The sequence below is a fragment of the Geotrypetes seraphini genome, chromosome 5, assembly GCF_902459505.1.
Source record: "Geotrypetes seraphini chromosome 5, aGeoSer1.1, whole genome shotgun sequence".
Lineage (NCBI taxonomy): Eukaryota > Metazoa > Chordata > Amphibia > Gymnophiona > Dermophiidae > Geotrypetes > Geotrypetes seraphini.
In genome coordinates, this window is record NC_047088.1 from 176,713,169 (window position 1) to 176,727,558 (window position 14,390).

Below are 14,390 nucleotides of genomic sequence, written 5' to 3' on the forward strand. Positions count from 1 at the left end.
GGCTGCGCATCACCCCAACAAACTGCTGAAGGCAGAAGGAGCAAGTGCAGCAAGGAGGTAACTGGGAACCTCTTCCCACTGTCCTGGAAGGCTTTCCTCTGATGTCAGCTCTGACACTAGAGGGAAGCCCTGTGGGTCAGCTTTGGGAGGAGAGGGGGGTGGACAGGGATCCCCGGCAGCGGTTTTAGTGGGTGGGACAGGCAGCAAGGAGGGATCCCCGGCTGCAGTAGCACAGCTTCAATGTATAGGTGGACAGGGAATATTCTCCTCGGTTGCCATGCCAGGTAGCCCCAAGGGTATGCATACCATGTGTTGAGATATACTGCCCTAACACACGGTAGCATGTATACAGTATTATCACAAAACAACTTAATGCAGTTATGTGTGTTACGGGGTTAACACTCTTTAGTAAACAAACCCCTAAACAAAAATTACATTATTCAGAAACATTCTTTAGAAAATTTATTTTTACAATAGTTTGTCAATTACATGGTTAATAAAATATAAAAATAGACATTTCTCCTTTATTCTCATCTTCTTAATCAGAAAAAAAAGAAAAAGAAAATGAATATATCTTTTGTACTGAACCCTTTCCATAACCAAATATTGATATTCATAATTATCTTATCTCACTAGTACATGGAGTATTGGAATATTTTAAATTATAATTTTGTTCAGTTCCAAAAGCTGGCTATTATTATGCATTAAAGTTCAAATTCTAATTAATCACTTTCTTTAAACAAATTATCATTAATGAAGTATTAAAGGTTAAACATGTTGACTGATCTTAAAAACTACTTTATTTTAAATCATCAGGCAGTTGCTCTAATGTTCATTATATTTCCAGTCAACAATAAAGCAGTACTGTATTTTAAATCATTCATGGCTATACTATTTTTTTGCTATTTTGACCTATTAGCAAATAAAATTGTGCTTGACTTACTTAATCTATGCATCTGTCTTTTGCAAAGGACATTTCATATTAACACTTTGGAAAGAGTTTGGAAAGAGTTTTAATGTCACAATCCAAATAAATCAAAATGGGAGAGGCACAACCCACTGAACAAAAAATATTGAAAAACAAAAAGTTATATGGTTAAAGATTCCAAGCAAAAAGAATCAAAATTGTTTAATAAAAAATAGCTAGGCACAATAATTTTGTTAAATGAACATTTAAAAGCTCCCAGCCCATAATGGCAACATATATATAAGCAAATGACAATCCTTGTAAAGCATCAATATAATGTGTTAATAATAATTGCCCATGAATAAATCAGATGCCCAACATAATTCAGTGAACTCTGGGTTGAACAGGACTTCAACCTACAACAAAATCGACGTTCACTAAGAACCTAAACCTTAATTCTATGACTTTGTGCCCACATTTACACATTGCATTAATAAATTTACAGAATACTAACATTTTTTAGGTAAGCATATATTTATGTGCACAAATACTAGCTGGGGGCCTAAGTGCTATTCTGTAATGGTGCATAAGAGGGTTAAGGGGCACAGTAATTTGTAAGGAGTGGTTTACATTGGCAGAGCATGAGAGAGGCATGGAAGAGGCATGCAACTTATGTGTAGTCAGAGATCAATGCAGATAAGAATGTTCATGGTAACCAAGATAATCATCCTAGTGCTATTAGAAAAATTAAATAGCAATATTTTACCTGAACAAATAGTTAGGGATGAAATCCTGCCTTCTGAGTCAGAGAATTGTCCAGGAGTAGAACTGGGTGTTCTCTCACAGGGTTACCCTAAAGGCTACTTATCTGGCAGGAAGAAGCAATTTTTTAGTAGACAGGCTCTACAGTAGACTCCAATGAGTGATCCTTATATTTGGAATAAGTGGATAGATTTCTACTTGAGTGTCAGAATTGGATCCAAATTGAAATGGCAGATTAGCAATAGATGCTATTTTCTTTCCTTCATTGAGGGACAGATCTCATACATTATTATCTTTTACTAGCTTTATAGCCCGTTACATTAACGGGTGCTAGAATATATGTGTGTTTGACTTTATTTCTTTCTCTCTCTGTCTCCTTAGCCGCTTTTTCCTGTCCATTCTCCCTTATTTTTACCTCCCCTGTGTCCACTACCACCCCTTCACTGCTCCCCTTATCCAGCAGCAGCCCTTCTCCCTTTGTTTTACCTCCCCCCTATCCATCAGCACCTCTTCCTGCTCCCCCTGTCCAGCAGTAAGCCTCCCTTCATTTTTCCCCGTGTCCATTTTTCCCCCCTGTCCATCAGCACCTCTTCCTGTTCCCCCTGTCAAGCAATAAGCCTCCCTTCCTTTTTCTCCCCCCCTGTCCATCATCACCTCTTCCTGCTCCCTCTGTCCAGCAATAGGCCTCCCTTCATTTCCCCCACCCCTGTCCATCAGCACCCCTTCCTGCTCCCCCTGTCCACGGGAGTTAGTACAGGGCCGGTGTCTGCCATTCTCCCCAGAGTCCTTGCGCCCCCCCCCTTCCCTTCCCACGGACCTGACTACCTACCCGGCGATTCAAGCAGCGTGTGCAGTACTCTTCACATGCTGCTTCGGGTCCTTCTACTGCCCTGATTTACTCTGGCACGTCCCTGATGACATCATCAGAGACGCGGCAGAGCAAATCAGGGAAGTAGAAGGGCCCGAAGCAGCGTGTGAAGAGTACTGCACACGCTGCTTGAATCGCCAAGGTAGTCGGGTCCGCAGGAAGGAGGGTGAGCGGAGAAGGACACGGACTCCTGTGGCCTGTCGCGGAGGGTGGCCAGGCTCCATTTCAGCTGCAGGGAAGGCTCACTGCCCCAGCTCCTTACCAGTCCGCAGCCCAGGCCAGGCCTCCCATGCTTTCTCAGCAGCCCGGCTCGCTCGGTTGTTTTTTTTTTTACTCCGCTTCCTGCATGCGCTGCTCTCAGTGACGTAATAAGCGCGCATGTGCACTTGTCTTGCCACATCCCGACAGAAAAAGGATCAGGGAACACGCGAGGCAAGTGCGCATGCGCGGCTAGCATTTTATTATTTAAGATGGAAAACCATGCACACATAAGAACATAAGTTTTCTAGGAAGTTTTCTAGGAAGCTCTGAAATTATTTACCTTCTTGACATGAGATTCAGATGACATGACGTATCTATTGCTCTCCCTGTAGTATACACTCATTACAAGGAAGCAATTTTTTTTCCTGGTAATTTGTGTTTTGAAATCTTTAATTTATAGGTGACTTTACTGAACTTTATGATAACTTCTGAAGGAATGCAGGATCAGCTTCTTGGAATTGTGGTAGCCAGAGAAAGACCAGATCTTGAGGAAGAAAAACAAGCTTTAATCTTGCAAGGAGCTGAAAACAAAAGGTACTTAATAGTAACTACATTGCTTATGGAATTTTCTGTTAGTTAAATTCTATTTTATGAGGAGTCTATGGATTACCTTTCATTTGAGAATATATTTCTCTTTGTCCTTATAGGAAACTATAGGTACATACAAAGATTAGGATTTGAAAAAGAAGTAATATGAAGGATAATTTTATATTAATAATTCTATGAGACATTGTTTTATTTGCAAGAATAGCAGCATACTTTTTCCTAGCATTTGAGTAGCTGGTAGTAATCATAAAAATGGAACCTCTGAAATAGGAGAATTGTGATGTTGTTTAAAATAACTTTAAGTAAAATAAAAAAGGTGTATACTCAAAGGAGTACTAATGATCCAAAGTGTTAAAAATATGAGTTCTTGCAAGAAATTACACAAATTTCTTCCACATATAGGGATTTCCTTGGGTCAGTCTTATATCTTTATTTTTTATGAGAGCTCCATTATAAAGGGCATTAGGGTTGTCTAGAAAAACCTAAAGTTAAAGAAACCTTACTGGTTTAAGTTTTTCCCATGAATTTATATGTGCTTGATCACAAAATATTGTTTGTACAATTTTTAAGCCTATCCTAAGGTCACTCAAAGCTAATGAATATAAGCACCATCAAAATCAATTTTTTCCCCTTAAAATCGGTTATAATTTTGCACTAAACAGATGATAATGCTTTCATTATGCTATAGATGTAGATTAAGGCCCAGATTCTGTATAGGACAGCCCAGGAGGGGCGACCAATACAAAATAGGGCCTACACTAACCCCGATTCTGTAACCGGCGTCCATGTTACAGACGCCGGTTACAGAATCGGATTAGAGTAGATGCAGCCACTACACTTATCACGGCAAGGGATCTCCCTGAAGCGATAAGTATAGTGGCCATCTGTTCGAATGCCGGCAGGAGGGTGCCCAATCCCTCCTGCCAAAAGATACCCCCCCCCGACACTACCAATCACCGGCAGGAGGGTGCCCAATCCCTCCTGCTGGAAGACACCCCCCCGCCATGCTAACAGCCCTCCCCCTGCGCTAACAGCCACCAATGACCACCCCTAACTTCCCCCCCCAACTAACCTCCCCTCCAAACTAACCTTTAATTGTTGGCCGGCCGGCCGGGTCTTGGTACCATCCAGCCGGCAGGCCCGCCTTGTCTAAATGAGGCGGGCCCGCCCCTTCCTGGCTCATCTCGCGAAGCCTAAGACCTGATTGGCCCAGGCTCTAGAAGCCTGGACCAATCAGGCCTTAGGCATAGTGGGTCCGCCCATCCCCCACTAAGTCTAAGGCCTGATTGGCCCAGGTGCCTAGAGGGATGGGAGGGAGGGATGGAAAGCTGTTGCACAGGGGGATGGGAGGGAGGGATGGAAAGCTGATACACAGGAGGGGGGAGAGAGGAAGAAATGTTGGACATGGGTTGGAGGAGAGGAAGGGAGAGATGCAACAGAGACAGAAAGGGGTAAGAGGGAGAAATTCTGCATATGGTAGAGGGGAGGGAGATATGCATGGAGAAGAGAGAGGGAGAAATATTGGAGGGCAGGTAGAGATGATGCTAGGAGAGAAAGAAAGAAATATTGATCCGACAATGTGGATTTTTCCAGATGTTACTAAAGTGACCAAGAGGGCTTTTTTAAGTCTTAACAGGAAGCTGGAGCTGGAGGGCCCGAGGGAGCCAGAGCCGGAGGGTTTTTTAAAGTCTTAACAGGAAGTTTTGGATTTGGGGGCTTCATTTCAGTTGCTTTATCCATGTAAATGCCTGATACATTTGGGTGGTTTGCTTATGTCTTTTTTATTCCTGAACCACTGAAATCTTTTATTGTTCTCAATAAGATTGTTTGAAATCAAATGTAAAATGGTCAAGTAAGAGATATATCACTGGAATTATGTGGATGTGTAGAGGGGCATAAAAAAAAGAAGTCTAAGTCCCTTTTTGGCCAAAGGCGCTAGGTGCCCAAAGTCGGCAGCATAGAAATGTCCATTCTCGAAAAAAAATCTAAAATGTGGGTTTTTTCAAAAATGGCCTACCTGTATGTTCAGGCCTTTAATCGCCCAGACTGTAACTACATCTATTTTTAACCCATATTCCCAACCAAAAATTCACCCAGGTCCCAAACACCCAAAACAAGACCTTTTAGGAATTGGAGGGACAAGTCCGTCGCCTAAAATCATGATTCTCTAACTGGCGTCTGTCATAAGCGCTGGTTAGAGAATCAGGGAACTGTCCCCCACCCACAAGCATCACCAGCAGGAGGGATACCCAATCCCTCTTGCTGGAACTCCCTGCAAACCCCCACAAGCATCGCCAGCAGGAGTGATTCACAGTCCCTCCTGCAAGACCCCACCCTCACCCTCCTGAAAGTTCACCGGCAAGAAGGATGCTCAATCTTTCCTTCTGGACTCCCCGCCACCCATCCCCCGAAAGTTAGGCCATCACATACCCCTATCCCACCCTGATCCCCCTCAAAGCTCACCCATACCCCAAAAAGTACCTTAATACGTTGGCCAGCTGGACGGATGTTTCCGCTGTCTGGCCGGCAAGCCAGAATGGTGGGCCTGCCCCTTCCCAGTGCATTGTGGGATACAGCGGGGAGGGGCTTAAGTCCCTGATTAGCCTAGGTGCCTAAGGCCACTATGCCTGGGCCAACCAGAATCTTAGGCCTATCTCCCAGTGCATATTGGGAGGCGCTGGGAGTGGCCTAAGATTTCAATTGGCCAGATCCCTTAGGCCCTCCCATTCTGGTGAAGGTGGGCCTGCTGGATGGACGAAGGAAGTAACCATCTGGTTTGCCAACATACTAAGGTACTTTTTGTCGTCCGGCTGGGTGGGCTTTGGAGGGGCTTGGTTTTTTTGAGGGGTTTGGGTGGGCTGGGGGGTCCGGTGGCCTAAGATTTGGGGGGTGGGGGATGTCTGGCGGGAGGAACTGGGCTTCCCTCCTACTGGTAATTTCATGGGGGGGGGAGGGTGGGTTGCCTGGGCCGCTAAACTGATCGTGGCAGGGAGATCCCTTGGACACTTGAAGGAAGGAAGAGAATTTATATCTGCTGTCTATAGTTATTACTGAGGTGACATTGAATATTTTAAAGTCATCTGCCTTGACATCTTTGAAAAAAAACCGAATATAAATGATAATTAACATTTTCTCTGCGTACAGTGTGCTTTGTGCTTTTTTAAATTTGTGGTTACCATTATATATTAATAAGATTATATTGTGTATATGAAAAATGGACGGAAGAAATTGCATTACAATTAGTATTATTAGTATGGGATGGAGTCAGGGGCGGGTTTGGCCGGGGATACTCAGTTGGTATTTGTTTGGCTTAGGAGGTATTTGGCTTGAAAAGGTTGAGAAACACTGGGCTAGGCCACATGGTCTTTATCTACTGACATCTCTCTGTTTTTATGTAAATTTATTAACTTTTTGTTTTGTTTAGGCAGCTGAAAGAAATTGAAGACAAGATTTTAGAGGTGCTGTCATCTTCAGAAGGAAACATTTTGGAGGATGAAACTGCTATTAAGATATTGTCTTCCTCTAAAATTTTGGCTAATGAAATTTCAGAGAAGCAAGCTGTAGCTGAAACCACAGAGAAAAAGATTGATCAAACACGATTGGGATATCGTCCTATTGCTATCCATTCATCAATACTGTTCTTTTCAATTGCTGATCTAGCCAACATTGAGCCGATGTATCAGTATTCTCTTATTTGGTTCATTAATCTTTTTATCATGTCTATAGACAATTCAGATAAATCTGAAAATTTACTGATGAGGTAAATAATTTACATTATAATTTTTATAAGCATACCTACATTGTTTGATCATTACTGTTTTAAATACAGTACTGTATTTCTAAATGCAATTATGATTAGGACTTTGGGGTTTTTGTGACATTCATAAAAGTTGTCGTAATTTTAGACTCCCTAGTATCACATTCAGAATATTACAAAGAATATATGTAGCACAGAATATCATTTAACACTGATTCATGAAGTAGCTGTTTACCGCACTTTAATAAATAGGCCACTTAGGAAGGAATTCATCAAGGGGCACTAACCAATTTAGCACATGCTAACTGCTAAGATGCCCTTTATATTCCCTTTGGGTGTCTTAGCATGTAGCATGCACTTATTGTTAGCGCATACTAATTTTTCTTTTTTCAACCATCTTTATTTTCTCTTCTTTATTAATTTCCAGGTACTTTAGTTAGATTGTGAGCCTTCGGGACAGTAAGGGAATTTTTTAAGTACCTTCTTACTTCCATTTATAATCTTAATGTATATTTTCTTCAAACCGCTTAGAACCTAACGGATGTAGCGGTATATAAGAAATAAATTACATTACATTACATTACTAAATTGGTCAGCACCCCTTTATCAAGTTTCAAGTTTATTTATAGCTTGATATACCGACCATCACAAGTATCTGGTCAGTTTACAATAATATACAACAAACAGATCCAGCAAAGTCTGCAGTACAGTAGGAAGAGCAAAAAACAAGAAAAAACTGCAGATCAAAATGTACAAGATGCAGGCTATGTTTATTTGTACCAAATATTAATGTAGTTACTGATATCACCTTACTACAAACCAAGGGACCCAACACGGTCCGTGTTTCGGAGAACACACCTTCTTCAGGGGTCCATGGTTGTTAAGGTTTAAGATAAACCACAATGAGAATGGTATAAAACAAAAAGCCTGTGTGAATGAAACACAAGCCGACCTTGGCATTGCACTGTCGGCTTGCGTTTGCATCTTGTACATTTTGATCTGCAGTTTTTTCTTGTTTTTTGCTCCGGTTTACAATAATAGAAATTAAAAAAGATATTTAAAATATTTAAAATTGCTTAAAAAAAATAATAAATTGAAAAAAAAAATGGGGGGATTGAGGCCAAGACGAGGACATAATTGAGATGGGTAGGTGACGAGAGGGAAAAGGAAGAGAGGAAGATTTTTAATTACATTGTGTAAATAAAAAATAAAAGGAAGGAAAAAGGGGAGGGATAAAACAAGAGCGGAAGGGGAATGTCGCTTCTGGAAAGCGTTTCTCTATATATTAGTTTTTATTTTCCTTTTTTTCGGCTTCTCAATTGGAATTTAGATAGGCGTCTTTGAATAGAAATGTTTTAAGATGTGTTTTAAACTTGTTTAGAGAATTTTCAGAGCGGAGGTGTGGTGGCATTGAATTCCAGAGCGAAGACGCGACAGTGGAAAATATAGTGTTTCTAGTATAGTATAAGTCCTTGATTGAGTGGACTGTCAGTAAGTTCTGATTAGTGGATCTAAGGGCCCTAGCAGGGGTATGTGGGATTAGATATTTGTCTAGAAAGGCAGGCAGGTGGGAGGTCCTAATTTTGAAGACTAGAAGGAGGATCTTATAAGTTGTTCTGTGAGAGACTGGTAGCCAGTGTAGTGTGACTCTCGAAGTAGTGGGGTAATGTGGACTTATTTTTAGGCTTTATAGATAAATTTGATTGTGGTATTTTGAATTAATTGCAGTCGCTGGTTTCCTTTTGAGTTATTATATGGTATAGTGAGTTACAGTAATCTATGTGTGAGATGATCAATGAATGAATTAGAGTTTGGATAGAAGTAGGTTCTAGGACTGAAGTTATGGGGCGAATTAGATGAAGTTTGTAGAAATTGTTTTTGGTCAGAGAGCTAATTTGGTCATGGTAGGTGAGGTGTTTATCAAAGATGATTCCTAGAAGTTTGAGTTTGGACTCAATTTGAAGGGGAGCAGAGTCGATAGTTATTTGTCCAGTTAAGGAGTCATTGTTTTTAAGTGGAAATAGAATCCCTCGAGATTTTGTGATGTTCAATGAGAGTCTATTGGTTCGAAGCCTTAAGCTAATTTTGTCTAGTTTAAGGTTAATGTTAGCTGGGTTGATAGGGTGGAGAAGTTGAATACCGTCGACGTAGGCAAAAGGGGTGAATCCAATGGATTCAGCAAGAGTCAGGAGAGGAGCTAGGAAGATATTGAATAGTAGGGGGACACCATAAGTTTGGAAAATTGGGGAGGAAGAAGTTCCTTTGGAGTGGACTTGGAAAGTCCGTTCAGTGAAGTATGAGGAGAGCCAGAGAAGAGCTGAGTTGGTTATTCCACTGTTTTCAAGACGATTGCAGGGTAAGTCGTGGTCGATCATGTCAAAAGCAGCCGATAGATCAAGAGATATCAAGAGAACTGATTTTCTATAGTCATGATAGTAGTAAATGGTGATGGTGAGGCCGAGCAGAGAGAATTCCGTTGAATAATTTGAACAAAATCCGTTTTGATTTGGGTGAAGAGGGTTTGTTTGTTCGAAGAATTCGGAGATCTGGCGAAAAACAATTTTTTCGGTTAGTTTGGCAGTGAATGGTAGGTTGGCAATGGGTCGGTAATTGGAACTTTGAGATTTGTCCAGGTTTTGATTTTTTAATTTGGGGAAAACTAGGGCTGATTTCCAAGATTTTGGAACAACATTAGTTGAAAGACTTTGGGTGATCATTTCTAATAAGTATGGACCAAATGATGAAAAGATTTTTTTTATATTGTAGGTGGAATATTCTCTAATGGGTTATTAGACGTGTTCATAGATTGGGTGGTTTGCAATAGTTCAGCTAAAGAAGGAGGTTTTAATTTTTAAAAAGTATTAAGTCACGGAACAGGTTTCTACCACAACTCGGAGCACTAAATACTGTGATGCTGCTTCAACACTCATAGTAATTCTATGAGTGTTGGGGCATTTGGTGCTCTGGGCCACAGTTGAAACCTCTACTGCAGGGGGGGGAGTGGGGTTTTTAATTTTTTATAGTGAATGCAGGGATTACGTTATTGAGCTCTCACTACATATTGTGTCTGTGCTGGGAATGAGGGTGGTTTTATCATTAGAAAGTGAACATTTTGGATTTTGGTTTGCAAGTGTCTGAGAACATGCCTGTCAAAGCTGGCTGATTCTGGTTAGGAGAAGGATATATTATTTCCTGGGCTTGGTAGCAGACATTGAGCACTCACATGGGTTTAATGGTCTGACTTTTTCTTGGACTGCCTCTTTGGTGCATTCAAGACAGGAGCGCCTCTAGGAATGTCCCCATCCCTCCTCTGCGGGAAAGGAGAAGAACCAAAAGCCAAGTCACAAAGGCAAAACAACCACAATAAGATGACCAAGCAAATGAGAAAAGGGAATTTAATATACAAAAGTGTCTTTATTAAGATGAAATACACATCAGTCTCAGACAACTGAGTGCTTGAAAACTCGACATGGGCTGTGTTTCGGCACTGTTGCCTGCATCAAGCATTAATTGCCATTGAAGGCAAGCAAGTTTGCTAGTTTAAGAGTGAGAGGAGTACAAGTTTCAAGTTTATTTATTTTGTACTATAGAAACCTTAGTGGCTTACAGTCTAGAAACAGGAAATACGGTGTCGTACTATAACTAGACTTGAGCATGAGGGTAGGGGGTAGAAGTACAATTCCTGATAGGAAAGTGGGAGAGGGAAAAATACAAGAATAACTGTGTGATTCTCCAAAGTCCTAACCAAAAAGAACATAGAGAAATTAATGGGATGGAGATTAAGTTATGAATATGCATCTCTAAAAAGGAATGTCTTTAGCTCATTTTTTAACTGTTCCAGTGATGTTTGCAATCTTAATGGCAGTGGCAGTGAGTTCCAAAGTTTAGGGCCATATACTGAGAAAATTAAACCCACAGAGAGCGAATTGGAGGAAGGAAGAGAGGGAGGCACACAGACAGAAAAATGCTGAACCTGCGGAGAATATGAGAGAGAGGGAGGGAGGAAAATGCTGGATCAATGGAGAGTGGGAAGGAAGGAGGTGAAAAAGTAGAGAAGAGGAGTGGCCTGTGGTGTGCCCAACTAGTGAAAGTGAACTGTGAAGACATATTAGTGTTCTTCAATGTACGTCCCATACCCAACTACAAAAAAAAGAAGAACAGCAACAGAATTACAGTGGGAACTTCCAAAGAGATCTTGTGGGCCTTGCATTAAGGAACACAGAAATGAACCAGTGTTCATGTACCAGCCAGGTGCCAGGTAGGAGATAATTTTATAAAGTTTTTTGTTCATGTTGTGACCAGCCAGGCATTATCCCTGCCAAGGTCCCAGTTAGATCCCAAAAGAAATCCCGGAGAGGAATCAGGAATGTACATGTGGTTCCTGATACTGATTATATCTCCATTGACCACCAGAGGGAGCCTGAACTTGCTGACAGTGAGGCAGATGAGTTATATCCAGGTCACCACCGGGGGAGCCCAAGAGCCTCATTGCACACTGCCGACTCAGCCAGGGTAGGGTGTGTGCCTAAAGTATTTAAACCAGCAGTGGAGAACAGACAAGTAGGCCGGTTAGGGAGAAGGTTTAGGCCTTGTCTCCCTGAGGTACTCCCTGGGCCAAGCAGGAGCAATAGACCCATACCCATGGAGCTATTAGAAGCAGGACAAGCTGAGGAGCTGCCTGTTTCAGAGGAGGAACTGCCCATGGAATGTCAGGAAAGTTTTACAGAGAATGATACTGACTTTGCTGAGCCCATGCAGGTGGATCTGATTACAAGCTGCAAACAGTGAGTTGTGGGTTTTTGGAACTGTTTGCTTGCTTTGTTGTTTTTTTTTGTTTTGTTTTTTGAGAAAGCTAAGAGTGTCATTTTGGGGAGAGGTTTTGCTAACACCCAGGGAGGGAATTTTGAAAGCCATTAGTTGTGCTTTTGTCTTGCAAAACCTGTGACACTCTCCTTTACCCGGCAGTGATATTTTAGGCTGCCGGAGGCTTTAACTTTGAGCACTGTGGTTTGGAGAACAAGTGCCCTGAACTTTATTTGTTTGTTGAACTACCTGCTTGAGAGCAGGTGGTGCTAGCTCTGAGGAGAGCTGAAACATCAGGTGCAACTGGGACTAAATTAGTACTCAGAGAAAGTTTGGACTGTTTTTTTTGTTTGTTTGTTTTTTTTGGTGCTGTTTCATTTGGACTCTCTGTTGTATTTTGCATTACTGGAGTTTTTACTTTTTGCCATTTTCATCTTTATTTATGAGCCACTGTCTTCGATGTAGAATAAGTAAAAGTGAAATATTTTTGATTTTTAAACTCCATTGGTGTGTTTTGATGTTGTTGCCAAATTGGTAGCAGTGCAATCCTGCAGGGTGACTCCAGTCCGGGTCACACGTCCGTGCAATTTCAAGGTGTAACCACTAGGAGTGCTGTAGAGCCCTGGTCCTGGGCTACAGTATGGTTACAATGTAAAGTTTTTATAAAATGGCCTGGTCTTATATGCACATGAAGTACATGCACAGAAAAAATTATTATAATTAAAATGCATATCACATTTATGTTGTAGTTTAACAAAAAAATTAGAATATGCATTATGGGAATGTATTTTGAAGGTTTCTCTGAAGGTCAAAATTATTTTACATATAGAAAATTTCACAGTGGCAGCTATGCGTATATGTATGCCTTGTTTAGGTATTTGGAGAGGTATAGTATGGGCAGATCAGGGTTATAGTTGGACATATGTGCATATTTTATAACATTCAAATGCATAGGGAGAGTACATACAATGCTTACATTTACTATGGAGCAAATCTAAATAAGTGTTCCCACACTGGTGTGTTATTGGGGCTGCAAAATCATTTATAAAGTCATATGCCTTTATAAAATAGGCTTAAGATAAGACACATAGGTATCCTGTTATAAAATCAAGCCCAAATATATTTGCAAGCTTTTCCTTATGACCCATTGGAATTGCTATACTTATTTTATAATTGCAGTGAGAAAGGGAGATGTTTGTTACCCATCTGGATTAATTATGCTTTGAGCTATTTTTCTAAACAGGTTTTAGCTTATTAAAATAAAAGAGAAACTGAATTATAATTATTTTGTCTATTCTCTTTTATTTTGCTACTGCAACAGGAGCTAGTAAGGACAATTGACTGTTGTTTTAATTATGTCCTAGAACAGTGATTCTTAAACCTATCCTTGGGGATCCCCTGCCAGTTGGGTTTTCAAGATATCCCTAATAAATATGCACAATCAACAAGCACGGAGCTTATTATAGCAATTAAATAGCATTTATATATTGTAACCAGACAGACTTCGTGCCTGCCTTGGTTCCAGATAGGGTGCCTATTAAGACTCCCGGTAAAACCCGGAAAGGAGTGTCTAAAGGTTGTCCTAGGAAGAATCTGGCTGATCTTCAGCCTGACCACCAGAGAGAGTTGGAATCTCCTGAAAGTTTCCTAGACCAGCAATATTCAGGTCACCAAAGGAGGAGCTCTAGAGCTGCTTTGAGGACTGCTGAATCAGCCAGGTTAGGGTGTGGCCCAAACAGTATAAAACCTGTAGCTCAGTTCAAAGCAGGAAGCAGGTTAGGGAGAAGGTTGGGACCTTTGCTCCCTGCGAGTCTCCTTGGGCCAGGCAGAAGCGAACCAGTCTCACCCATGGAGGTACAAGAAGCTGGAGATATTCTTGAAGAAACCGTGCCTGAGCTGGAACTCCCAATGGAGACTGACCTCTTGCCAGAGGAAATGAGCTTGGCTGAGGAAGCCATGGAAGTTGGTTTGTCCACCAGCTGTACCTGTTAACTGAAAGGAGCAGTGAAGAAACTGTGAGTGCATTTTTTTTTCAGCTTTCTTTATTGGAGAGACTGTTTGGAACAAAGCTGAACCTTTAAGGACTTGTTAGTTTTCTTTACTGTTCTGCATTTTTGTTTTTTCTTGTTAAGAAGCTGAGGGTGCCTGAACTGAGGGAGAGGTTTGCTATAATCTGGGAGGGAAATTTGAAGCTATTATATGCTGAAAAATAAAGCAAACCTGAGGCACTCTCCTTTTCAGGCTTCCTTTTGAAGCACTAACAATAGGGTATCCAGTGCCTTAAACCCTGTTGTGTTTTGTTGTTTGTAATGAACTAAATGCCCTGCTTAGGAGCAGGCTAAATTGAATGCTAAGGGAAGCACAAAACCCAGTGGGGTGAAGAAAAAAAAAAAAAGTATTTTTTTTGTAGTTTATGTTTGGACTGTTCATTATTCTGCTGTTTGAATTTGAACTGAAGACCTTCTACTCACCTGTTGCTGGTAGTG

General features: G+C 41.1%; 1 protein-coding gene across 1 annotated transcript in view; it reads left to right on the forward strand.

The window, feature by feature from the left end:
- Window positions 1-14,390, forward strand: part of DNAH7 (dynein axonemal heavy chain 7) — a 707,015-nt gene that overhangs the window by 536,570 nt on the left and 156,055 nt on the right. Inside the window, exons 46-47 of the mRNA XM_033944671.1 lie at window positions 3,199-3,332; window positions 6,769-7,104. Coding sequence (XP_033800562.1) covers window positions 3,199-3,332; window positions 6,769-7,104 — 470 coding nt within the window. The remainder of the gene's footprint in view (window positions 1-3,198; window positions 3,333-6,768; window positions 7,105-14,390) is intronic.